Source organism: Salvelinus namaycush, chromosome 3, assembly GCF_016432855.1.
Source record: "Salvelinus namaycush isolate Seneca chromosome 3, SaNama_1.0, whole genome shotgun sequence".
Lineage (NCBI taxonomy): Eukaryota > Metazoa > Chordata > Actinopteri > Salmoniformes > Salmonidae > Salvelinus > Salvelinus namaycush.
This window is the reverse complement of record NC_052309.1, coordinates 42,184,338-42,211,335: the sequence shown is the minus strand read 5'-3', so window position 1 is coordinate 42,211,335 and position 26,998 is coordinate 42,184,338. Positions and strand designations below refer to the sequence as shown.

Sequence of the window (26,998 nt, the reverse complement as noted above, 5' to 3'; positions counted from 1 at the left end):
GGTAAATACATGTTAGAATCACCTTTGGCAGTGATTACAGCTGTGAGTCTTTCCGGTAAGTCTAAGAGCTTGTCACACCTGGATTGTACAATATTTGCACTATTCTTTTTACATTTTTCAAGCTCTGTCAAGTTGGTTGTTGATCGTTGCTAGACAGCCATTTTCAAGTCGTGCCATAGATTTTCAAGACGATTTAAGTCAAAAACTGTAACTAGGCCACTCAGGAACATTCATCGTCTTCTTGGTAGGCAACTCCAGCGCAGATTTGGCCTTGTGTTTTAGGTTACTGTCCTGCTGAAAGGTCTCCCAGTGTCTGTTGGAAAGCAGACTGAAACAGGTTTTCCCCATCAAGGATTTTGCCTATTCTTAGCTTTATTCATTTTCTTTTTATCCTAAAAAAAACCCTCTGTAGTCCTTCCCAATGACAAGAATACTCATAACATGATGCAGCAACCACCATACTTTAAAACATTGAGTGGTACCAGTGATGCGTTTGCCCCAAACATAACACGTTCTATTCAGGACATGAAGTTCACTTCTTTGCCACATTCTTTGCAGTTTAACTTTCGTGCCTTCTTGCAAACAAAATGCAGGTTTTGGAATCAGTGGCAGTCGGTATTGTTTAAGATGAGGGAGGACAATTTTGTTTTTATGAGCATGGCCTTATTTCTATTACAACATATTGGATGACTGTCATTCATATTCCATTCACCCAGCTCAATATAACACCAACATATTTAGGCTACTACACCGTACTCAAATGTTCTTTATAACAATCATGAGGTTACTACAACCTAGCCTATGAATTAAAGTTTACAATGTAGGTGCACAGATTGAGAGAAACATTTGAGTAATCAAGGTGACAGACAGTGACCCATTTAAAATTGCCTTGCATACATCTAGCTGATTAGTCCAAGAGTTTCTATTGGACAAATTCAGGTATGTTTATACCCGTTTAAGAAACATTTTTCAACAGAAGAATCGGACGAATTAATACACCCCTGATCACATGCAAACACTGTTTACTTACATAGCAGCCACATACAAACAGCATGATCACTATGCTCTTTGTATTCCTTCTCGCATCTACGCGCTCTCACCTTTTCCCTATGCTTGGGGACTTCAGTGCACAACACATCAGTTGTCTGTGACCAGGCAAAATGAAATACTTTCCAAGCCAAACCTTCATATCATAATCGCTGCACACAGCCTACATTTTTGTCACCATATTAGTGAACATCATAGTCAACATAGCTACTAGAACTGACATGTTAGTAAACCCGCTACAATCAAGCAGTACAGTGTACCATCAGCAAGCCATTTAGCAGTTACACCGGCAGGCCCGGTGGCAATAAATTAATAAAACCAAAAGGTTACCTTAACTTGAAAGAGTTCCAGTGTTAGACATCTATAGACAGCTAGCTAACATGGCATCCCTCTCTGAGCCGGGTGTTTGAGTAGGCTAAATAAGATCAATTTAGCTATCTCTCTCTCCCTCTCGCTGTTCCTTCATTTTTCAATAAATTAATTTGTTCAAAACTGTTCAACTATTGTCTCGCTCGGCGTCAACTACTTACCACTTTTGATGAACTGCCGTGCTAGCTAGCTGTAGCTTATGCACATTCTCTGATCCTTTGACGGGGTGGACAACAGTTCAGGCTGCAAGAGCTCTGATAGGTTGGAGGACGTCCTCTGGAAGTTGTCATAATTACTGTGTAAGTCTATTGAAGGGGGAAGGAACCAAGAGCCTAATCGGTTTTGGATTAAAATGAATGTACCCAGAGGACAGACAGAAACTAGCTGTCCTCCAGCTACACCATGGTGCTACCCTACACAGTGTTGTTAAGGTTCATGTCAGGGATGCAAACTGGTGACACTTTTTTTTTTTACACTGAAACCTGCAAAAAATCTCTGCTAGGGGGAAATGCAGGTTAACCAATTCACTTCTTATGGTTGGGTGGCAGTATTGAGTAGCTTGGATGAAAAGGTGCCCAGAGTACTGCCTGCTACTCAGGCTCAGAGGCTAAGATATGCATATTATTAGTAGATTTGGATAGAAAACACTGAAGTTTCTAAAACTGTTTGAATGATGTCTGTGAGTATAACAGAACTCATATGGCAGGCAAAAACCTGAGAAAAAAATCCAACCAGGAAGTGGGAAATCTGAGGTTTGAAGGTTTGCCTATCCAATATACAGTGGGATATTGGTCATTTTGATGCTTCTACTGTGAAGAATGAGGGACGGAGAGCTTTTTGAGTCAGGTGTCTGTCACGAGGTGAACATGCGCGCTCAAGTGAGAGCGACCTGCTTTCCATCGCATTTCTGAAGACAAAGGAATTCTCCGGTTGAAACATTATTGAAGATTTATGTTAAAAACATCCTAAAGATTGATTCTATACATCGTTTGATATGTTTCTACGAACTGTAATGGAATTGTTTGACTTTGTCTGACCTGCGCGTCATGAATGTGGATTACTGGACTGAACACGTGAACAAGATGAAGGTATTTGGACTTAAATGGACTATATCGAACAAAACAAACATTTATTGTGCAACTGGGATTCCTGGGCGTGCATTCGGATGAAGATCATCAATGGTAAGTAAATAATTATAATGCTATTTTTCTTTTCTTTGGATGGGGCCACAATGTCTCCTGACCGCTCCTGTCTCAGCCTCCAGTATTTATGCTGCAGTAGTTTATGTGTCGGGGGCTACGGTCAGTTGGTTATACCTGGAGTACTTCTCCTGTCTTATCCAGTGTCCTGTGTGAATTTAAGTATGCTCTCTCTAATTCTCTCGTTCTCTCTTTCTGAGAACCTGAGCCCTAGGACCATACGTCAGGACTACCGGGCATGATGACTCCTTGCTGTCCCCAGTCCACCTGGCCTTGCTGCTGTTCCAGTTTCAACTGCTCTGCCTGCGGTTATGGAACCCCTACCTGTCCCAGACCTGCTGCTTTCAACTCTTAATGATCGGCTATGAAAAGCCAACTGACTTTTATTCCTGATTATTATTTGACCATGCTTGTCATTTATGAACATTTTGAAAATCTTGGCTCTCTCTAATTCTCTCCTCTCTTTCTTTCTCTCTCGGAGGACCTGAGCCCTAGGACCATACGTCAGGACTACCGGGCATGATGACTCCTTGCTGTCCCCAGTCCGCCTGGCCTTGCTGCTATTCCAGTTTCAACTGTTCTGCCTGCGGTTACGGAACCCCTACCTGTCCCAGACCTGCTGTTTTCAACTCTTAATGATCGGCTATGAAAAGCCAACTGAAAATTATTCCTGATTATTATTTGACCATGCTTGTCACTTATGAACATTTTGAACATCTTGGCATAGTTCTGTTATAATCTCCACCCGGCACAGCCAGAAGAGGACTGGCCACCCCTCATAGCCTGGTTCCTCTCTAGGTTTCTTCCTAGGTTTTGGCCTTTCTAGGGAGTTTTTCCTAGCCACCGTGCTTCTACACCTGCATTGCTTGCTGTTTGGGGTTTTAGGCTGGGTTTCTGTACAGCACTTTGAGATATTAGCTGATGTACGAAGGGCTATATAAAATAAACTTGATTGATTGATAATTATAATGCTATTTCTGACTTCTGTTGACTCCAAAAAAATGGAGGATATCTTTATGGCTTATTTGGGCTCTGAGCGTTGTACTCCGATTATAGCATGGTGTGCTTTATCCGTAAAGTTTTTTTGAAATCTGACAGCGGTTGCATTAAGGAGAAGTTTATCTAAAGTTCCATGTTTAATACTTGTATCTTTTATCAATGTTTATTATGAGTATTTCTGTAAATTGATGTGGCTCTCTGCAAAATCACCAGATGTTTTGGAGGCAAAACATTACTGAACATAACACGCCAATGTAAACTAAGATCTTTGGATATAAATATGAACTTTATCGAACAAAACATACATGTATTGTCTGACATGAAGTCCTATGAGTGTCATCTGATGAAGATCAAAGGTTAGTGATTAATTTTATCTCTATTTCTGAATCTTGTGACACCTCTCTTTGGCTGGAAAAATGGCTGCGTTTTTCTAACATAACATAATCGTTTGTGGTGCTTTCGCCGAAAAGCGAAATCCTATTTGAAATCGGACACTGTGTTGGGATTAACAACAAGTTTATCTTTAAAATGGTGTAAAATACTTATGTCTGTCTGAGGAATTTTAATGAGATTTCTGTTGTTTTGAATTTGGCGCCCTGCACTTTCACTGGCTGTTGTCATATTGATCCCGTTAACGGGATCTCAGCCGTAAGAAGTTAAACAAAATATTATGATCTACATGATCATTCTGTGTAAAAAAAAAAAATGAGGTTAAAGTGAACCTAACTAACAGCTAAAAAAATGTTAAGAAAGCAATCCAATGTTATGTTGCCTAGACTTTACTGCAACTGACACTCCAGTCTTGAGAAAAAAACAATACACTAATATTGCAGTTACCATGACAGCCTTTATTATAGAAATATTGCACTTGGGAAAAAAGTAGAAATAGAATGAAACAGGCATTCTATATTTGCTCTATTATAGTGGCCACTACTGTAGACGTCGATCAAGTGCACAAGGCTACGAAATAACGTTGAGTAAAAAAATACATATTTTTTAAAAGAGCATCCCCTCACTCACACACAAAAGTGTTACTGTCAAGTTAAACACAACAAAAGCAATATCTTTGGGCTACACATTATTACGTTCTGCCTGTGGACATCTGTTCTACAACGTGCCAGCAGAGCATGATACCCTTCGTTGGCATAATTGATCTCTTTCAGGCAGAGAGTACACCTGGCATACCCCTTTTAATCCACTGTTTTGAAAAAGTGAGAAAGAGGGAAAGTTTGTGGTGTTCCTTTCAACTCTATAGTGGCATCCAGCTTAAGCCAGGTCCAGCTCCACGTTATCCCTGAATCCACTTGTTGAACAAGCAATGCCTTATTTTCACCTAATTCTCTCATTCTGAAAATTAACCACATACTTGAGGGAAAACATAAGTTCACTGATAGTAATTGGTTTGTTAGCTAGTTAACATTTCACACAGATTGCCAGGGTCCAGTAAGCAACTAACGCGTTATAACTTGAGGAACGGCAAGGAGTCATATACCAGTTAATACTATAGCGAATTGGTTAGGTTACTAATGTTACTTCACCTGATGTTGTAACGTTAGCTGTCTGCCTTCATTAGCCAGCTAATTTTCACACCATAAACTCAATTACTTGATCAGTGAAGTTGGCTAATGTTGTTCAACATTTCTCTGGCTAACTAACGGAGAATTTGATCCAGCTAGCAAGATACTTAACCATGCTTGTTCCACCACACTTTCTCCCTCATCTCAAATGCCAGTTGTTTTTCGGTTACAGCTCATGAAGTATGCTCCATCACCTTCTCGCCCCGGTCTCCATGGGCAGGCTTCTCACCTAACTCTTTGTTATCGTTCAGGGGACGCGCTGCTGTAACTGGAAAACGGCCTTTCCAAAGCGCGCAGTGATGCGGAAATTGGCAAATTGGTTGTCTCTTCAGTGGCGTGCTGCATTCTGTTATATGAACGATTGGCTGAGCCTTGGATACAGCCAGTATTGCTCCAAACGCTAATCACTCGTATGCTTACAGCCAGTAGTGATCCAAGCCCCCCACCAAACTTTTCTCATCGGATCTACACGAATCACGTAGGTCACCTATTTTGGATTCAAAACTGAGAAATTTTGCTAAAAGGTGCCTAGTTTGCATCCCTGTAATGTAGACCTTCATAGCAAAACAGTATGTTTTAATAAATTATTTAGTGCCCTGAATATATTTAGTATAGTTTAATCTAAAAAGGATAACCATTTTTATTCTGTACAGGCTTCCTTCTTTTCACTCTGTCATTTAAACTAAACAAAAATATAAACATGCAACAATTTCAAAGATTTTACTTAGTTGCAGTTCATATAAGGACATTAGGGCTGAATTAATTAATTTCAATTGACTGAACTATGGATTTCACGAGTGGGAATACAGATATGCATTGGTTGGTCACAGATACCAAAAACAAAAAAAGGTAGGGGAGTGGATCAGAAAACCAGTCAGTATCTGCTGTGACCACTATTTGCCACATACAGCGGGACATCTTCTCAGAGTTGATCAGGCTGTTGATTGTGGCCTGTGGAATGTTGTCCCACTCCTCTTCAATGGCTGTGCGAAGTTGCTGGATATTGGCGGGAACTGGAACATGCTGTCGTACGTGTTGATCCAGAGCATCCCAAACAAGCTTAATTGGTGAGATGTCTGGTGAGTATGCAGGCCATGGAAGAACTGGGACATTTTCAGCTTGCAGGAAATGTGTACAGATCCATGCGAAATTGGGCTGTGCATTATCATGCTGAAACATTAGGTGATTGGGGTGAATGAATGAGGCCCATTGTCGTGCCTGGAACTCGGCACGGTTTCTTTGCGCATTCAAATCTCCATCAATAAAATGCAATTAATGTTAGTTGTCCATAGCTTATGCCTGCCCATACCATAACAGAGTGCCCCATGGTGGGGTTTACAATATTGACATCAGCAAACCGCTCACCCACACGACGCCACTGTCTGCCATCTGCCCGGTACAGTTGAAACCAGAATTCATCCGTGAAGAGCACACTTCTCCAGCATGCCAGTGACCATCGAAGATGAGCATTTTCCCACTGAAGTCGGTTACGAAGCCGAACTGCACTCAGGTCAAGACCCTGGTGGGGATGACGAGCATACAGATGAGCTTCCCTGAGAAGGTTTCTGACAGTTTGTGCAGAAATCTTCAGTTGTGCAAACCTAGTTTCACCAACTGTCCAGGTGGCTGGTCTCAGACAATCCCGCAGGTGAAGAAGCCGGATGTGGATGTCCTGGGCTGGCGCCGTTACACATGGTCTGCGGTTGTGAGGCTGGTTGGATGTCCTGCCAAATTTTCTAAAACGACATTGGTAGATAAATGAACATTCTATTCTCTGGCAACAGCTCTGGTGGATATTCCTGCAGTCAGCATGCCAATTGCGTGCTACCTCAACTTAAGACATCTGTGGCGTTGTGACAAAAATGCACTTTTGTCACCAGCACACGGTGCACCTGTAATGATCATGCTGTTTAATCAGCTTCCTGATATGCTACACCTGTCAGTTGAATGGATTGTCTTGGCAAAGGAGAAATGCTCACTAACAGATGTAAACCAATTTGAGCACAAAAGTTGAAAAGAATGAAACATTTCTGGGATCTTTTATTTCAGCTCATGAAACATGGGACCAACACTTCACGTTGCATTTATTTTTGTTCAGTCTAGGTTAGTATTAGGAGTAACTACAATGTTGTTGATCCATCCTCATGTCTCTCTTATCACTGTCATTAATCTCTGTTTTATATGTCACCATTGGCCTCATGGTGAAATCACTGAGCGATTTCCTTCCTCTCCGGCCAATGAGTTATGAAGGATTGAAAATCCTCCCCGGTCTTCGTAGTTGAATCTGTGCTTGAAATTCACTGCTCGACTGAGGGACCGTACAGATAATTGTATGTTAAACATTATTATTGCACACAGAGTGAGTCCATGCAACTTGACATAAGCACATTTTTACTATTTAACTTAAGGCTTGCCATAACAAAGGGGTTCAACATTTGAGTCAAGATATTTCCGCTTTTCATTTTTTATTAATATGTCTAAAAACGTAATTCCACTTTGAGATTATGGGGTATTGTGTGTAGATGTTACGTCCCCAGCAATGAACCAAAAAGTTTTGCTCAAACAGAATGGCGAACTAACAAAGAGTCACTAACATGAACCAAAACAAAAACAGGTTGGGTTCTAAGAGGGGTTCTGAAAAACACTTATGGGGTTGTCCACTGAATTGACTAGCAACAACAACTGGGACCTAAAAGACACCCACTATACTTGCCCAAGAAAAGGCAAACAAAATTAAAACCTACACCAAACTTGAAGACAAAGCAAACCAATAAGTAGAGCAAAACAAACAAAAAAAACAGGAAGGAAGGTCATATATATATATATATATTTTTTTTTTAAATAAATGAAATAGGGAGACCCAACTAAAAAAAAAGTATTAACCCTCCACATCTCTCAAACCAACTGGAGCACTGGGCCAGCAACTCTTAAAACATCACATCTGACTAACGAGATGACAAGCCAGCACGGGTGTAACATACTGACTAACGAGGTGACACCAAATCAGTGCGCCCAACGTGCTAACATCCAACCTCTAAATATAAATGAAAAACCAAAGCCTGTAACACCTTTTCCATTAAGACAACATATACAGTACCGGAAAGTATTCAGACCCCTTGACTTTCCACATTTTGTAATGTTACAGCCTTTTTTTTCTCTTTTACTGATTGTTCCCAACCCTCATCAAATCTACACACAATACCCCATATTGACAAAGCAAAAACTAATTTTTTGGGCTCCCATTCTTCTCTGCAGACCCTCTCAAGTTCTGTCAGATTGGATGGGGAGCGTTGCAGCACAGCTATTTTCAGGTCTATCGAGAGATGTACAATCAGGTTCAAATCTGGGCTCTGGCTGGCCCACTCAGACTTCTCCAGAAGCCACTCCTGCGTTGTCTTAGCTGTGTGCTTAGAGTCATTGTCCTGTTGGAAGGTGAACCATCACCCCAGTCTGAGGTCCTGAGCACTCTGCTCCGTTCATCTTTCCATCGATCCTGACTAGTCTCCCAGTCCCTGACACTGAAAAACATCCCTCACAGCATGATGCCGCCACTACCATGCTTCACCATTGGGATGGTGTCAGGTTTCCTCCAGACGTGACGCTTGGCATTCAGGCCATACATAGAGTTCAATCTTGGTTTCATCAGACCAGAGAATCTTATTTCTCATGGTGAGTGTCTTTTGGCAACTGCATGCGGGATGTCATGTGCCTTTTACTGAGGAGTGGCTTCCGTCTGGCCACTCTACCATTAAGGCCTGATGGGTGGAGTGCTGCAGAGATGGATGTCCTTCTGGAACATTTTACTATCTCCACAGAGGAGCTCTAGAGCTCTGTCAGAGTGACTATCGGGTTCTTGATCACCTCCTTGACCAAGGCTCTTCTCCCCCGATTGCTCAGTTTGGCCAGGCAGCCAGCTCTAGGAAGAGTCTAGGTGGTTCCAAACTTCTTCCATTTGAGAATAAGGGAGGCCAGTATGTTCTTGGGGACCTTCAATGCTGCAGACATTTTTGGTACCCTTCCCCAGATGTGCCTCGACAGTCCTGTCTCGGCGCTCTATGGACAATTCCTTCGACCTCATGGCTTGGTTTTTGCTCTGACATGCAGTGTCAACTGTGGGACCTTACATAGACAGGTGTGTGCCTTTCAAAATCATGTCCAATCAATTGAATTTACCACAGGTGGAATCCAATCAAGTTGTAGAAACAGCTCAAGGATGATCAATGGAAACAGGATGCACCTGAGCTCAATTCCAAGTCTCATAGCAACTTCTTATGGCTGCAAGTCTCTCTTATAACTTCTTATGGCTGCAGGGGCAGTATTGAGTAGCTTGGATGAAAGGTGCACAGAGGTGCCCATAGTAAACTGCCTGCTCCTCAGTCATAGTTATTCATATTTGCATTGGATAGAAAACACTCTGAAGTTTCTAAAACAGTTTGAATTATGTCTGTGAGTATAACAGAACTCATATGGCAGGCAAAAACCTGAGAAGTTCCACTTCCTGTTAGAATTTTTTTCTGAGGTGTCAGATTTTCAACCAAGCTCTCATTGAAATTACAGCGAGATATTGATGAGTTTTCACTTCCTACAGCTTCCACTAGATGTCAACAGTCAATAGAACTTGATGACTAATGTGAAGGGGGGCCGAAGGAGACAGGAATTAGTCAGGTCTGCCATGAGCTGACCATGCTTTCACATGCGCATTCACATGAGGAGGACCTCCGTTCCACCGCTCTCCTGAAGTCAATCTAATTCTCCGGTTGGAACGTTATTCAAGATGTATGTTAACAACATTCTAAAGATTGATTCAGTACATCGCTTGACATGTTTCTACTGACTGTTACGGAACTTTTGGACATTGTCACGTTATAGTGGAGGCGCTTTGTGACTTTGGAATTGTTTACCAAAGGCGCTAACCAAAGTAGCTAATTGGACATAAATAACGGACATTATCGAACAAATCAAGCATTTATTGTGGACCTGGGATTCCTAGGACTGCATTCTGATGAAGTTCATCAAAGGTAAGGAAACATTTATCATGTATTTTCTGGTTTCTGTTGACCCCAACATGGCGGATAATTTGGCTATTGTTCTGAGCTCCGTCTCAGATTATTGCATGATTTGCTTTTTCAGCAAAGTTTTTTGGAAATCTGACACAGCGGTTGCATTAAGGAGAGGTATATCTATAATTCCATGTGTATAACTTGTATTATCATCTACATTTATGATGAGTATTTCTGTTGAAACGACGTGGCTATGCAAAATCACTTGATGTTTTTGGAACTAGTGAATGTAACGCGCCAATGTAAACTCTGATTTTTTTGTTATAAATATGAACTTTATCAAACCAAACATGCATGTATTGTGTAACATGAAGTCCTATGAGAGTCATCTGATGAAGATAATCAAAGGTTAGTGATTAATTTTATCTTTATTTCTGCTTTTTATGAAAGCTATCTTTCGCTGGAAAAATGGCTGTGCTTATTGTGGTTTGGTGGTGACCTAACATAATCGTTTGTAGTGCTTTCGCTGAAAAGTATATTTGAAATCAGACACTTTGGTGGGATTAACAACAAGATTACCTTTAAAATGATATAAGACACATGTATGTTTGAGGAATTTTAATTATGAGATTTCTGTTGTTTGAATTTGGCGCCCTGCACGTTCACTGGCTGTTGTCATATCGATCCCGGTAGCGGGATGCAGCCATAAGAAGTTATTAATACTTATGTAAATAAGATATTTCAGTTTATTTGCACATTTTTTGTATTTTTTTTAAACTGGGCCAATTGTGCACCGCTGTATGGGACTCCCAATCACGGACGGATGTGATACAGCCTGGATTCGAAACCAGGGACTGAGTGACGCCTGCTTGTGAGCAACGGTCTAAGGCACTGCAACAGAAAACTTTAATATCACATGAACTTTAATATCACATGATATTTTATTTCAGCTCATGAAATGTGGGACCAACACTTTACATGTTGCATTTATATTTTGTTCAGCATAGTTTGAATGAGGCAGACTTATGTCTTTGCGTAATTACAGGGTGGTCACTAGATTCTATAGCCACAAAGTCATAGATTTCACTCACAGTATCTGCTCATGTGCGGGTTCACTTCACACGGTTTACAGCGTGGTAGAGCCTCACACTTCAACACTCAGTTGTTGGAGAGATTGACCCACTATGCTCACTGGTGGACTTACCCTTGAGCAGGATTCACATCAAGGCGCCACAAGAGCTGGAAATAAAAATCAAATGAATACATGTATATCTACACATGTAAATACAGTATATATATATATATATATTTTAAATTGTTTCTCCACATGCTCCACTCGAGGCATAATAAAAAAATACTCATCAAAAGCTTGAGATATGGTTTTTTGCATGGGCTCCGTCTCAATCCATCATATCCGGCAATATTGACCTTCCACATCTGCTACAGCACCGAGCTACAGCAGTGTTTGTCAGACCAGGAGACATCCAGAATATTGGTCTTCTAACAAAAACGTCTGTAGCGTCCGAGCACACTAATTTGACCCCTCTATGGAAAGATGAGAACCTCACTAACACAATGTTCTCCATTTTACTCTACCCCCACAAGAGTCATGGGACTCGTCTGGAGGTAACCTGATAAGACGAAAAATAAATGGAAGTGAATAGGGCATTTCCATGTAAAAGATATGAGTAATTCTACCGTAAAATAACACATTTCAGGTGCTGCTGATAGTGTCACCGACACCGAGGCAGTGGACATGTGTAGCCCATGTACGGTGCCTATAGAAAGTCTACACCCTCTTGAATTTTTTTCACATTTTGTTGCGTTACAAAATAGGATTGAAATCGATAATTCATTTTTTAGTCATCGATCTACACAAAATATTCCATAATGTCAAAGTGAAAAGAAAATTATATTAATAAAATGTGATTATTAAAAATTTTATAAAAAAGTAGCATAAGTATTCACCCCTTTTGTTTAGGCAAGCATAAGTTAGTTCAGAAGTCAAATTTGGCGTAACAAATCACATAGGTTATATGGACTCACTGTCACCTCAAATAATTGGGGTTGACATGATTTTTGAATGACTACACCTTCCTCTGTTCCTCATACATATATTACATACATAACCTGTAAGGTCCATCAAGTACTGAATTTCAAGCACAGATTCAACTACAAAAGACGAGGTGCTTTTTAAAAGCTTCAAAGCAGGGCAGTGATTGGTAGATAGTTAACAATAAATCAGACATTGAACAGATCTTTAAGCATAGTCAAGTTCATAATTATGCTGTGGATGATGTATTCAAACACCCAGACACTTCAAAGATGCAGTCGTCCTGTAGTTGTCCTTGAGCTGCAGGACAGGAAGGAAACTGCTTTGAGGCCAACTACAGAATTCAATGGCTGTGATGGGAGACAACTGAGGATGCATCAACAACATTGTAGTAACTCCACAATAATTACCGAAATGACAGAAAATACAAATACACAGAATAAAAATATTCCAAAACATGCATGTGTAAAGTAATACTGGGGGAAAAAACAGCAAAGGAACACACTTTTTGGCATAAATCCAAAGCATTATGTTTGGGTGAAATCCAACAACACTGAGTAACTGCCTCCTTATTTTCAAGCATGGTAGTGGCTGCATCATGGTGTAGGTATACTTGACATTGGCAAAGACTGGAGAGTTTTTCAGGATAAAAAGAAATGGGATGGAGCTAAGCACAGGCAAAAGCATGGAGGAAAATCTGCTTCAGTGTGCTTTCCACCAGACACTGGGTGACGAATTCACCTTTCAGTAGGACAATAAACCTACAACAAGAAGCCAAATCTAAACTGGAGTTACTTACCAAGAAGACATTGAATGTTCCTGAGTGGCTAAGTTAACATTTTGACTTAAATCTGCTTGAAAATCTATGGCAAGATTTGAAAATTGCTGTCCAGCCATAATCCCCAAAACCTTGACAGAACATGAAGAATTTTTTAAATAAAAATGGGCAAATATTGCACAATAGTGAACCGTTTCAGGAAACTAGGCATATGTGGCGCGTCACTACTTCACAGGAGCTCCATTTGAACGTAAACAATTTAAATAAATAAACATTTGGGGCAGAAATATATTCTCGAATGTGAAATTACACATGCCTTAACAAACTTGTATGCAATCTGTAAATACGAATTTAAAAAAAAATTACGAGCCTAGTTGGTTTAGCCATGGAAATAAACAGCAACCTTCCAGTTAGCCATGATATGTTGAGCTAATGAGTGGGCTGGACATGCCGGGAGATGAGTTCGGATTGATCTGCCATGTAGCATGTTTCTCTCTATAATATGAGCTGGTCAAGTATGTGTAGGTAATCCTTTCTAATGTGGCTTTTTTGAAAGATATCGCGTAGTAAAACTGCATAAGTGTTGTTCTGCACTTTCTGGAGGACCGAGTTTTGAAAATCAGTGGAATAAGATTATGATAGCTAAGGAAATTGAGAAAATTCTAGCGTTTGATTGCAAACATGCAGACGGAGTCGAAAAGAGAACACACAGAAGGCTCCGGACGACATCTTCAAACTAAGGGCAAACATGGCATCGGTGACTAAGAGGGAGAAGTGTCCATCCATTTATATGGGTAAGAGAGTCTAGCTAGCTACATTGTCAGATAATACACATTTCTAATTTAGTCAGAAATTCATTTTCATTTCAAGTTAAAGTGAAACTTTTAGCTAGCTAGCTAACGTTAGCTGGCTGACTAGTTAATGTTACGTGTATGATCTGTGTAGTAATATTATTCTTATTTCAGAGCCATTTGCATTGCTAGTTAAGCCTGATGTTAGCTAGCTAACATTGAACCTGGTTGGTTAGCTACCTGCAGATTCATGTAGGGTTGTACCGTTATGAGTTGGCAGGACAGTTGCAGTCACCAATGCACTGGATAACATATAAAATCAGCCTAACCAGCTCTGCCAGGGCGAGTAAAATTGTCAGAGTGAGCAGATCTTTCATTTGTGTCTAGACGTAAACTCAGCAAAAAAAAAAGAAACGTCCTCTGTCAACTGCGTTTATTTTCAGCTAACTTAACATGTGTAAATATTTGTATGAACATAAGGTTCAACAACTGATACAAACTGAACAAGTCCCACAGACATGTGACTAACAGAAATGGAGTAATGTGTCCCTGAACAAAGGGCGGGGTTGGTCAAAAATCAAAAGTAACAGTCAGTCTCTGGTGTGGCCACCAGCTGCATTAAGTACTGCAGTGCATCTCCTCCTCATGGACTGCACCAGATTTGCCAGTTCTTGCTGTGAGATGTTACCCCACTCTTCCACCAAGGCACCTGCAAGTTCCCGGACATTTCTGGGGGGGGGGGGGGGGGGGGAGAATGGCCCTAGCCCTCACCCTCCGATCCAACAGGTCCCAGACATGCTCAATGGGATTGAGATCTGGGCTCTTCGCTGGCATTGGCAGAACACTGACATTCCTGTCTTGCAGGAAATCAGCCATACTGCTCGTTCTGTGCGTGGTGGAATTGTCATGCTGGAGGGTTATGTCAGGATGAGCCTGCAGGAAGGGTATCACATGAGGGAGGAGGATGTCTTCCCTGTAATGCACAGCGTTGAGATTGCCTGCAATAACAACAAGCTCCGATGATGCTGTGACACACCGCCCCAGACCATGACGGACACTCCACCTCCAAATCGATCCCGCTCCAGAGTACAGGCCTCGGTGTAATGCTCATTCCTTCGACGATAAACGCAAATCCGACCATCACCCCTGGTGAGACAAAACCGCAACTCGTCAGTGAAGAGCACTTTCCCAGTCCTGTCTGGTCAAGCGACGGTTGGTTTGTGCCCATAGGCGACGTCGTTGCCGGTGATGTCTGGTGAGGACCTGCCTTACAACAGGCCTTCAAGCCCTCAGTCCAGCTTCTCTCAGCCTATTGCGGACAGTCTGAGCACTGTGGAGGGATTGGCGTTCCTGGTATAACTCTGGCAGTTGTTGTTGCCATCCTGTACCTGTCCCGCAGGTGTGATGTTCGGATGTACCGATCCTGTGCAGGTGTTGTTACATGTGGTCTGCCACTGCGAGGACGATCAGCTGTCCGTCCTGTCTCCCTGTTTCACTGTCTTAGGCGTCTCACAGTACGCACATTGCAATTTATTGCCCTGGCCACATCTGCAGTCCTCATGCCTCCTTGCAGCATGCTCAAGGCACGTTCAGGCAGATGAGCAGGGACCCTGGGCATCTTTCTTTTGGTGTTTTTCAGAGTCAGTAGAAAGGCCTCTTTAGTGTCCTAACCGTAACCTTAATTGCCTACCGTCTGTAAGCTGTTAGTGTGTTAACGACCATTCCACAGGTGCATGTTCATTAACTTCTCTTGGGTAGGGGGCAGCATTCGGAATTTTGGATGAAAAGCATGCCCAAATTAAACTGCCAGCTACTCATCCCCAGAAGATAAGATATGCATATTATTAGTAGATTTGGATAGAAAACACTGACATTTCTAAAACTGTTTGAATCATGTCTGTGAGTATAACAGAACTTATTTAGCAGGCGAAACCCCGAGGACAAACTATTCAGATTGTTTTGTTTGTAGGTCACTCTCTTTTCAATGAATTTTCATTGGGAAACCAGATTTCTAAGGGACCTTCTTGCAGTTCCTACTGCTTCCACTGGATGTCAACAGTCTTTAGAAATTGGTTGAGGTTATTCCTTTGTGTAATGAAGAAGTACGGCCATCTTGGAGGGTCACTCGAAGTGTCCTGTTTGTTAGAAGTGCGTGACCAGAAAGCTAGCTACAGTTGGTTTTAATCCTGTATTGAACATAGATCATCCCATCTTAAATTTGATCGATTATTTACGTAAAAAAATACCTAAAGTTGTATTACAAAAGTCTTTAGAAATTTTTTGGCAAAGTTTACAGGTAACCTTTGAGATATTTTGTAGTCACGTTTCACAATTTGGAACCGCTGTTTTTATGGATCAAACGCGCCAAATAAATGGACATTTTGGATATATATCGACGGAATTAATCGAACAAAAGGACCATTTGTGATGTTTATGGGACATATTGGAGTGCCAACAACAGAAGCTCGTCAAAGACATGAATTATATTTTTATTTCTGCGTTTTGTGTCGCGCCTGCAGGGTTGAAATATGCGTATCTCTTTGTTTACAATGGTGCTATCCTCAGATAATAGCATCGTATGCTTTCGCCGAAAAGCCTATTTGAATTCTGACATGTTGGCTGGATTCACAACCAGTGTAGCTTTAATTTGGTATCTTTCATGTGTGATTTAATGAAAGTTTGATTTTTATAGTAATTCATTTGAATTTGGCCCTCTGCATTTTCTCTGGCTTTTTGCGAAGTGAGAAAGTAGCGTCCCGCCTAAACTCAGATTTTTGGATATAAATATTAACTTAACCGAACAAAACATACATGTATTGTGTAACATGAAGTCCTATGAGTGTCATCTGATGAAGATCAAAGGTTAGTGATTAATTTTATCTCTATTTCTGCTTTTTGTTACTCCTCTCTTTGGCTGGAAAAATGGCGGTCTTTTCTGTGACTTGGCTCTAACCTAACATAATCGTTTAGTGCGCTTTCATTGTAAAACCTTTTTGAAATCGGACATGTTGGCTGGATTTACAACAAGTCTATCTTTAAAATGGTGTAAAATACTTGTATGTTTGAGTAATTTAAATTATGGGATTTCTGTTGTTTTGAATTTGGCGCCCTGCAGTTTCACTGGCTGTTGACGAGGTGGGACGCTATCGTCCCACATACCCTAGTGAGGTTAATTGTTTATGGTTCATTGAACAAGCATGGAAAACAGTGTTTAAACCCTTTACAATGAAGATCTGAAGTTATTTGGATTTTTAGGAATTATCTTTGAAAGACAGGGTCCTGAAAAAGGGACGTTTCTATTTTTGCTGAGTTTAGCTAGCTTGCTAGCCAACGTTAGCCAGTTAGCTTGGGTGCTTGACTGCTGTTAGGTCAGAACGCTTGGATCAACCCTACTTTTCGGCCAGAGCATCCAGTGTGCCCTCAGAGCGAAACACTCAATTTACGAATGGACAATCTGACAACAGTTTATTTACACCCAGAGCACCCTCTGGCACTCCAGATTAAATTTACGAACAGACCTGTAGTATAAACCAGCCTTTAGTGTTGAAATCTTTGGTTGTTTAGTACATAGCTGCACATGTGAATTTCTTACCCAAGAAGACTTACAGCTGTAATTGCTGCCAAAGGTGTTTCTACCATGTACTGACTCAGGGTACTTATCTAATCAAGGTATATAATTTATTTTATTCATTAATCCTTAAAAAATATATAGAGAATTGTTCTACTTAGACAGTAATGTGTAGATTGTTGACAAAAAAATACAATTAAATCCATTTTAATTCCACTTTGTAACAATAAAATGAATTAATAGACTTTCTATAGACACTATATCTGATGCTGTCTGCCCAAAAAGATTTTGGCATCAGATACATGGGCTACATACAGTAAGACAGAGAGGCGCTGTTTCGATCACTGATGCTTTCTCCAATGAGATAGTTTCAGCCACTTGTGAATTGAAGGAAAGTTGGCAGTTGAACTGTGCACTGTTCAGATGCTAGAATTATTTTGGGATTAATGTCTCTCTCATCAAATCACTTCAAAAAGTGACTGGTTCAAGTTCATGGCACATTAAAAGGTAGTACATTTTTACAGTTAAATTACTCTTCACTATAAATGAAAACAATTGGGGGCGAACAGGCCTCTGCCTGGGACCTCCAAATCACTATTCGGCCCCAAATGTTTTTTATTTCATGCATCAAAATCATACAATTTTTTATTTTAAACCTAACCATTAAGATTTGTTGACAATTTGGACTTTGTGGCTACTATACAAGCTAATTGGAACCTAATTACTTAAGGAGTCCATTGAGCAGGAAGACCAGGTGTGCGCGTGCGCAATACAGCGCGAGCGAACCACAACTAAAATATTACTTAACGGTAAATACAAATGGACAATTGTCCTTATCACAACATACGTCATAACGCGAAGAACATGTGTGCCCCGTACTTTCATAATTGTTAACAGCAATTGATCTTTGTGCAAAAGCTCAAAGCAGTTTCTGTAGGATGTGATATCGTGCAATTCGGTCTATGGCAGATAAAGGCTGGAAAATAAATTCAATCATTTAAAATCAGCAAATTTCACCGAAGCCTTTCAGTCTTTGAAAAGTTCGGAGATAAACAGTGCAAAAACAAAGTATCTGACTCACCCGGGATCTTTAGTATGAATTTGGGACAGCAAAAATGCATGTAAAACGTTTGGAAAACACACAATAACAACTAGCTAGCTGGGACAAACGACACAGAACACTATGCAATGGTGTGGAGTCGCACGTCCCCACAGCAGCTCGCGCTTTTCAAACTATACCTGAAGATGTGTCTTGGAGATATCTCTCCAACTGCGGGAATGTGAGCTCCGGTAGATCCAGCAAAGCTCCATAACGCTCTAGAAAAGAGCATATCACGGCGTAGCTTGGGCACAAATCGGAGGAGAAACCCACCGATGGAGCCGAGGCAGCCATCTTTTCCAATGGTGGAGCAGCAGACTCGAAAAGCTCGGAGGACCAATGATTGCCCACAATTCACCGCGAAAAAGAAAATAGCAGCCCAGAGGTCTTTGCGGTAAAAAGTAAAATTACTAATGTAAAAAGTATGCGCGCGGAATGATCCTTCAGTGATACTATTTAGGCACTGATGAAGGTGTGAACAGTTTCACATTCTTCCATAGTTAGGCAATTTAGCCCCAAATAAATACATGGAAAGTCTGCCATACAGTGGCTCGGACGCAGCTGCCATTTTGTAGCTTGAATAACTTCTATAATGTGATACACTGCCTGCCTATTGGCAATTGTATCAATTCATCCACTTGTAACGCCACGAACACTCAGTGGGGATAAAAGTAAAGATACCGTCATAGAGAATGGCTCAAGAAATGAAAGTCACCCAGTAAAATACTACTTGAGTTAATCAAAAAGTATTTGGTTTTAAATATACTTAAGTATCAAAAGTAAAAAATCATTTCAAATTCCTTATAAAAAAGCACACCAGATAGCATCGTCTTTTATTTTTTACATTTACAGATAGCCAGTGGCATGCTCCAACACTCAGGCATCACTTAAAAACAAAGTATGTGTTTAGTGAGATCAGGGGCAGTAGGGATGTTATTTTGATAAATGTGTGATTTAGGCAAATTTCCTGACCTGCTAATCATTCAAAATTCAACGGGTGCTTTTGGGTGTCAAAATGTATGGAGCAAAAAGTACATTATTTTCTCTAGGAATGTGGTTAGATAAAAGTTGTCAAAAATAAATAGTTTTTTGGGATATCTGTACTTTACTATTTATTTTTACTTATTCGTCCTTTGGATGAGTCTCCACAGCAAAAATATAATTTTGGGAAAACTATGGAATTATGTTTTCCATGCAAAGCTGTATTTCACCCAGCCTAAAACATGATTTTGCTAATGATTTAGAAGTCAATTACCCTGATTTTTCAAATACAATGAGTGATGGTAAATACTGACACATGTAATGTTACAAAAGTATGTGGACATCCCTTCAAAATTAGTGGATTCGGCCATTTCAGCCACACCCGTTGCTGACAGGTGTATGAAATCAAGCACAGCCACGCAATCTCTATAGACAAACATTGGCAGTAGAATGGCCTTACTGAAGAGCTTAGTGACTTTCAATATGGCAGTCATAGGATGCCACCTTTCCAACAAGTCAGTTTGTAAAATATCTGCCCTGCCCCCTTCAACTGTAAGTGCTGTTATTGTGAAGTGGAAATGTCTAGGAACATCAAAAAGGCTCAGCCACACAAGGCAGGCCACACAAACTCACAGTACTGAACCGCCAAGTGCTGAAATGCGTAAAAATAGTTTGTCCTCGGTTGCAACACTCACTGCCGAGTTTGAAACTGCCTCTGGAAGCAACGTCAGCACAAGAACTGTTCGTCGGGAGCTTCCATGGGAGAGCAGCCGCACACAAGCCTAAGATCACCATGCGCAATGCCAAGCTTCGGCTAGAGTGTTATAAAGTTTGCCTCCATTGGACTCTGGAGCAGTGGAAACGAGTTCTCTGGAGTTATGAATCACGCTTCACCATCTGGCAGTCCCGACGGACCAATCTAGGTTTGGTTGATGCCATGAGAACACTACCTGATCGAATGCATAGTGCCAACTAAAGTTTGGAGGAGGCATAATGGTCTGGGGCTGTTTTTCATGGTTTGGGCTAGGCCCCTTACTTCCAGTGAAGGGAAATCTTAATGCTACACTATACAGTCATACATACTAGACAGTTCTGTGCTTACAACTTCTTGGCAACAGTTTGGGGAAGGCCCTTTCCTGTTGTAGCATGACACTGCCCCCATGCACAAAGTGAGGTCCATATAGAAATGGTTTGTTGAGATCAGTGTGGAAGAACTTGACTGGCCTGCAGAGCCCCGAACTCAACCCCATCGAACACCTTTGGGATGAATTGGAATGCCGACCACGAGCAAGGCCTAATCTCCCAACATCAGTGCCTGACCTCACTAATGCTCTTGTTGCTGAATGGAAGCAAGTCCCCACAGCAATGTTCCAACATCTAGTGGAAAGCCTTCCCAGAAGAGTGAAGGCTGTTATAGCAGCAAAGGGGGGGGACCAACTCCATATGAATACCCATGATTTTGGCATGAGCAGTCCATACATTGTCATACAAAATGTTCCAGATATTTTTTGTATTACACATGCAATTGTAATTCACAGACAAGTTAAATTGCTTAACTTTTTAACCACCATTATGACAAATTAAGTAAAAGTAACAGTTTGGCAATAGGTTGCAACTACATTCTAGATGTTCTGGGGTGGGTGTCAAGAACCAAAGTGACTTTAAAAAGGCAAAGGCTCCGTTTTAAAGCAAGCATTGTGTAACTTCCCATAGTGAAAGGTCATTTGGTCAAATAATTTCAAAGAAAACATTTACAAACATTTACTATTTTTATTTTTTTTCTCAACACTTGAAAAAGGTATTTGGATAATTTCCAGATGACTCATGATGACCTGTTAAAAAAATAAAATATGGAAAATTAGAGCAGACATTTTTCTACCTTAAACTTTTTTGCACTCCTTTTAGGCTATGCTAACAAAATGCATAGATTTATGTCAACAGGCAACGTGGTGTCTGAAACCCAGCGTCTCTTCCAGCCGTGGGATGCAGACAGACCGAGATAGTAGGAAACAGGGTTTCTGTGTTCTGTGACAAAGCAGCACTGTGCAAGCTGTACTGGAACTTATCCTGCCTTTTTAACACTTAGCTAAACCTGCCTTACATTGGGACAATTGTGACTCTGGTTTGGGGCTCCCTCATGGTTATGCTGTGGGGACGGGTGTCGCAGGTGCGACGGCAGCGGCCTCCGGCTTGGCTCCCTTCTGCTCTGAGATGGGGGTTGAAGGGACCTGCTCGTCCTTCGGTTCCACGATGCTCACGTGGTCGGGGAGAGGCTTCTTGGGGCCGATCTTACCGCTGGGATCCCAGGGCAGCATGATCTTCACCTTGATCCCCAGCACACCTTTGGACAGGCAGAACAGATTGCACCTCAAGAATTTGACACCATTTCACCACTTATCATTTCTGGTCCTTTTCCATAAGACGACAAGTCATCTTGATTAGTGTTGTCACTATACAAACCTTGTACTAATGATACCAGGCCAATTATCTCGATACCAAGCAGTATTGCGATACCATAGGGGGAAATCAGCAACCTAGTATCCTGTTCACCCCCAAGACGCTTGTTCCCATTTTCAGGATTCTTACAGACAGTGGCAAGTCAAGTAAGGACTTTCAAGTACTAATATCTATTTAAGGACCATCAATTTGTAACAGTTAATATTATGCAATCGTTTCTAGTAGCCACCAGGTGGCAACATATTGCCACAACCTCATGGGGGAAAAACAGTATTCATCACTACCTTACAAATTCTACTAAATAATACGATGTTTCACTACATGAGTGTTAAGTCAGTACTAATGATTTTGTAATTTGAGTAGTGACAAGCAGAGTTGAGACATGCCTACTGGTGAACACATTTCCTATTCACATTACTAAACAATTCCAGCTGAATGACTGTTTTTATTGGGTATTTGGGAATCTACTAATTAATAGTTACAGAAAAGTGTCTTGTGTCCGACTGCAGCTTTAGTGTGGCAGGTCGGGAAAGGGTGTGTGGCCTGTGTGAAGGGAAAATGGCATGTGAACGGCCACCAGAATGGCAGGCACACGGCTGCCGCTTGATAAAGCAGAATATCGCGGGCGCCCCGTAAATGAGGCTATTGGCAAAAAAGCTGAAGGTTGTTGCAGAGAAGTGTGGGATGATTGGGTCCAGTGATATAGTGGTAAAAAAGGTGGGTAAACTATACCGAAGAAAAATATAAGACGCAACGTGTAAAGTGTTGGTCTAATGTTCTCAGAGCTGAAATTAGAGATACCAGAAATGTTCCATGCCCACAAAAGGTAGGATTAAATCTACATTTGCCTGGCATTTTAGCTATCGATGTGACGTTGCCAGGCAGGTACAGTCAGTTCTGTACCTGCCTGGCTGAGTGGCAGTGTGGATGGGATGAGCGAGCTCGCCTGGCAACCACAGCATGAAACACGTGAGGAAATAAAACTCCGTAGTCTGCCTGGAAATTAATTTGTAAGACCAATAAATTTTGAACATATTTGGTTATTATCTGTTTTCTCATTTTAATCCAAGTACTTTTCAAGTATCAACTTGAGAAAATGTCAGATTTAAGGTATTCCAATACTTTAATTTCTGAGTTCCAAATTCAAGTACTTTAAGCACCTCAAGTGCCTTGTGCGAACCCTGCGTTTTCTAAACGTTCTACGTATGTGCTACGCAAAAAGCTGTCACAAATTCACACATCTATTCAATACAACACATTGAATTTAACTTCAATGTTCAGTGTATAATAGATTGGCTGGTTTGCTCATATTTGCAAAGGCCTACATGTGATTTGGTTGGAGGAATATACATGCATAATGAGCTGCATGTCATTGTGGCAGTAAGGGTAAAACACTGCATGAAATGTTCTTTACTCTTCAGTTAACACAGGCATAAAACCCCAGGGTGACCTCACCTTGACGGAGCAGCACATGGCGGACAGCAGTGTCAACGTAGTAGTTAACGGGGTCTCCGCTGTGGATCATGAGGCCATCCACGAACTTCATAGATTTGGCCCTCTGACCCCTGAGCTTTCCAGAGACCACCACCTCACAACCCCTGGATCCGCTCTCCATGATGAAGCGCAGGACACCATAGCAGGCTCTGCAACACCAAAACAAGCAGAATTAAAACACCATATATTCTTACAAGTCCCAGGTCTTCAACTTTGCAGACAGTGGCATGAAATAATATACAACAGATAATTGCAGTCTTGATCTCCTAAACTCTATTCATCCCACCCTTTAGAGTAGTGTGTAAAATATTGTAAAAGATGAGATTGCGCTCTAACACTGGGATCTTCCAGTTTCAACTAACACATAAAAGAATAACTGAAGTCACAAGAGGTATACCATACCACTGCATCACTTCACTATCTTTTCAAGGTTTGACAGGATGGGCATTAAGAATGTCCGTTCATGTCCGTACTCATGAAAATTATTCATTCGCGTTTGAAAAAGTGAAAAGGGGCTTAAAGCAAAAAGCTTACAGTACACAACTGAAAACGTAACATTTTCACAGCACTTGACATACTCCACAAACAAACATCTTAGAGTTTGAAATGTTATCAGTGCTTATACATTTTGCCTGCTAAATAGTTGCATTTAAAAAAAAAATAGAGCAGGGATTTTTTGTCATTGAAATCTTTGGGAGGGCTAGTATAGTTGCATCTCCAAATTTAGAGCAGAGTAAAATAAAAATTGAGATTTTTCTTAAAATGAACACAACTTCTCGGGATGAAAAACACTTTCAGTGTAAACTTAAAACCCCTAAAACCAGACTGAGCATGTAGGAAAGATAATGGACCATTAAAAAATATATAATATTTGAAAACTAACAATCAACAAAATACAAAACCAGAGTCAGGGAGAATTGAACATTCCAAAAACAATTAATTTAGCAGTATTGATTTAGCTAATTATGTTTGAGCAAAAGAACACAGCATTAGCCATAGAAAAATGCATAGAATTGCAGGACATCTTTAAAACTGCAACATTTTCTCTCAGTTCCATGGCAAAATGTATAGAATTGCAGGAAAATTGCTTTAAAGCTGGAGAGAAATACTCAATCATGGACACTCTTACTGACAGTTGTGGCTACTTTGCATGATATATTGTTGTCTTTACCTTCTTGTCCTTTGTGCCGTTGTCTGTGCCCAATAATGTTTGTACCATGTTGTAGTCATGTGTTGCTACCATGCTGTGTTGTCACGCGTTGCTGCCATGCTATGCTGTCGTCTTAGGTCTCTCTTTATGTAGTGTTGTCTCTTTTCATGATGTGTGTTTTGTCTTATATTTTTATTTAATATCCCAGCCCCCGTCCCCGCAGGAGGCCTTTTGCATTTTGGTAGGTCGTCATTGTAAATAAGAATTTGTTTTTAACTGACTTGCCTAGTTAAATAAAGGTTCAATTGTTAAAAAAGTAACTTACACACACCTTTAATTAAGTACTAACAATAGTTAGTACGAGAAAACACAGGGCAAGGATCCTCACCTGCGGACAGCCAGACCCCCAAGAAGCTTGTAGCGCAGGGACTCTGCCTGGGCGATGGCGCACAGACCACGTGTGGCAACCTTCTCAGCATACAGCTGATGGCAAGAAAAACAGACAAGGACAGTTATATAACCACACTCACAGTATGTTGCAAACTTTCACAGAGCAGAAAGTGTTTAGGGGACCAGATGACAACGATAGAATTTCTGGTAGTATTTGACAAGGAATGAGCCACAAGCAAATACTAACTTTATAGTCATCCACCACCCCTAAAATATGATCCTGAAGCAATGAAAACCAAAATGTAGAGATCTATCATGGCCATAACATGACAATGGGTGTCAAACCAAGCATCCCTTACCTCAACACTGCCCTCTGGGAAGCCAAACCTCTTCTGGACCACTGCAGTCAGCTCACGGATACGACGTCCCTTCTCACCAAGAACGTTTTGTGTCCTGGTGAAAGAGTATTTGGTCTGTTGGCACCTCAACAGTTTGAGTCAACTCACTGGCTCTCAACAGTAGTGTTCATTATCAGAGACAACTTTCTAAAAAATCTAAGTTTATCAGATAGTCAAACCTCATGTGGTCATATGTGGAGAAAAGTTCACGATCCCACCCATTGCAGAAAACGCATTGAAAATATAGGGAACATTATTGCATTCACCATGAATGGCGATCAGCACGCAGTCATTAATCTCCCCCCCCCCCCACAGATACAGCTATAAACCACAACCCAAAATAATGGGAACAGATATGCACCATGTAATTTCCAGAGCTAATATTTTTTTGGGGGGGGTGTTCAGGCATTTAGCTGGACATGCACAACCTATAGTGTGGATTCATCTTGACAGACTACTTTTGAGGTCAAAACATCTACTCCAAATCAATGTTTGTCAGAATGTGCCAGTACGCCTGTGGTTTTGATGTCCAGGTGTTTGGACTCACCTGGTAGCCAGGATGATGATTTCGGTCCTGGTTGGAGTGACACGAACCTCCACACCGGAATAGCCATCCTCAGCGAGCTCTCTGGTAAGGAACTCGTTCAGTTCAGCTTTGAAGATGCCGTCAGCAACAAACTGTAAAAATATGAAGACAGGAGGAGTGTGAGTGAGGTAATCAGCAAGTAATTTAGCAGGGACAGTTTGAAATACAGCATCCTGGCTGCTCATTGCAACAATCAGTAGACTTACCAAGGACACATGTCTAACCAAAGTAAAGATTGGAATGTTACATGTACACTTCGATCACATTAAATACAGTTTAACTCTCCAGGTCGAACCAAGAAAACCCCATCTATCCGGAGGCAACTTATTTTTCCGACGCACACATTATCTGGCCTCACGGTGGCATGTTGATGTTTTATGGAAAACTGGCATAGTAATATTGTAAGACCTAAACTTGCATGGCCAGGAGAATACCCTGCAGGTTGGGGATTGATTGACATTTTGAAGCTGCGGATAAGAAAAGGTACCAGTGGGTTAGCAAAGTAACTAGTTAGTTAACATCTTTAGCAAACTACACTGGTCAATGAAGAATATATTTCAACACACTACAGTATGGGATCATGTGCGCGTGCTGCCTAGCATGCTAGGTCACCAGCCGTAGCTTTAAAAATAAATTTAAAAAACTTCGGAAAATTGTACATCTACTTACAGGACATGTTACCGCAGTAACTAACTTCTTAACTATAAGGGTGGTTTCTATATATGTGAACTGAAATCTCTAAAACTAAAGATAAATCGGTACAAACCTTCCTCTTCTTAGATATTTGCACTGCCATCTTGGGAAGTTTCATAGACCGGAAAGACTGTTCCGGCTTCCCGGAAATAACCATATGCTATTGTTTTCATTTAAGCGCATGCACATTCCCTGATTCTCCTCTTCCTCACTGCGTTAGGTAGAATAGCTGAAATACGTACAAAATGTAATTGATCTGGAATGTTATACAATTCTATTTATTTCCGTCAAGTAGTGTACGTTTTAGTTTGTCAGTTTGTTTTAGCTTTGTTGTCTTTGGTTTTTTTCCCCAACACTACACAACAGATT

The 26,998-nt window shown here is 41.0% G+C and overlaps 2 protein-coding genes across 2 annotated transcripts in view; both read right to left on the bottom strand.

The window, feature by feature from the left end:
* The window catches only part of rsf1b.1 (remodeling and spacing factor 1b, tandem duplicate 1), a 44,020-nt gene extending 25,246 nt beyond the window's left edge, over positions 1-18,774 (bottom strand). The window contains exon 1 of the mRNA XM_038988481.1: positions 18,621-18,774. Within this exon, the coding sequence (XP_038844409.1) occupies positions 18,621-18,774 (154 nt within the window). The remainder of the gene's footprint in view (positions 1-18,620) is intronic.
* Positions 18,775-21,211: 2,437 nt separating this feature from the next.
* On the bottom strand, positions 21,212-26,795 carry LOC120031561 (40S ribosomal protein S3-like). The gene is made up of 7 exons (XM_038977373.1): positions 26,703-26,795; positions 25,898-26,028; positions 25,312-25,405; positions 24,951-25,045; positions 23,374-23,561; positions 21,563-21,802; positions 21,212-21,293 (listed from the first exon to the last, which is right to left on the bottom strand). The coding sequence occupies exons 1-6, from the start codon at positions 26,784-26,786 to the stop codon at positions 21,603-21,605; spliced, it is 792 nt and encodes a 263-aa protein (XP_038833301.1). The 5' UTR covers positions 26,787-26,795; the 3' UTR covers positions 21,212-21,293; positions 21,563-21,602.
* Between the last annotated feature and the right edge of the window lie 203 nt (positions 26,796-26,998).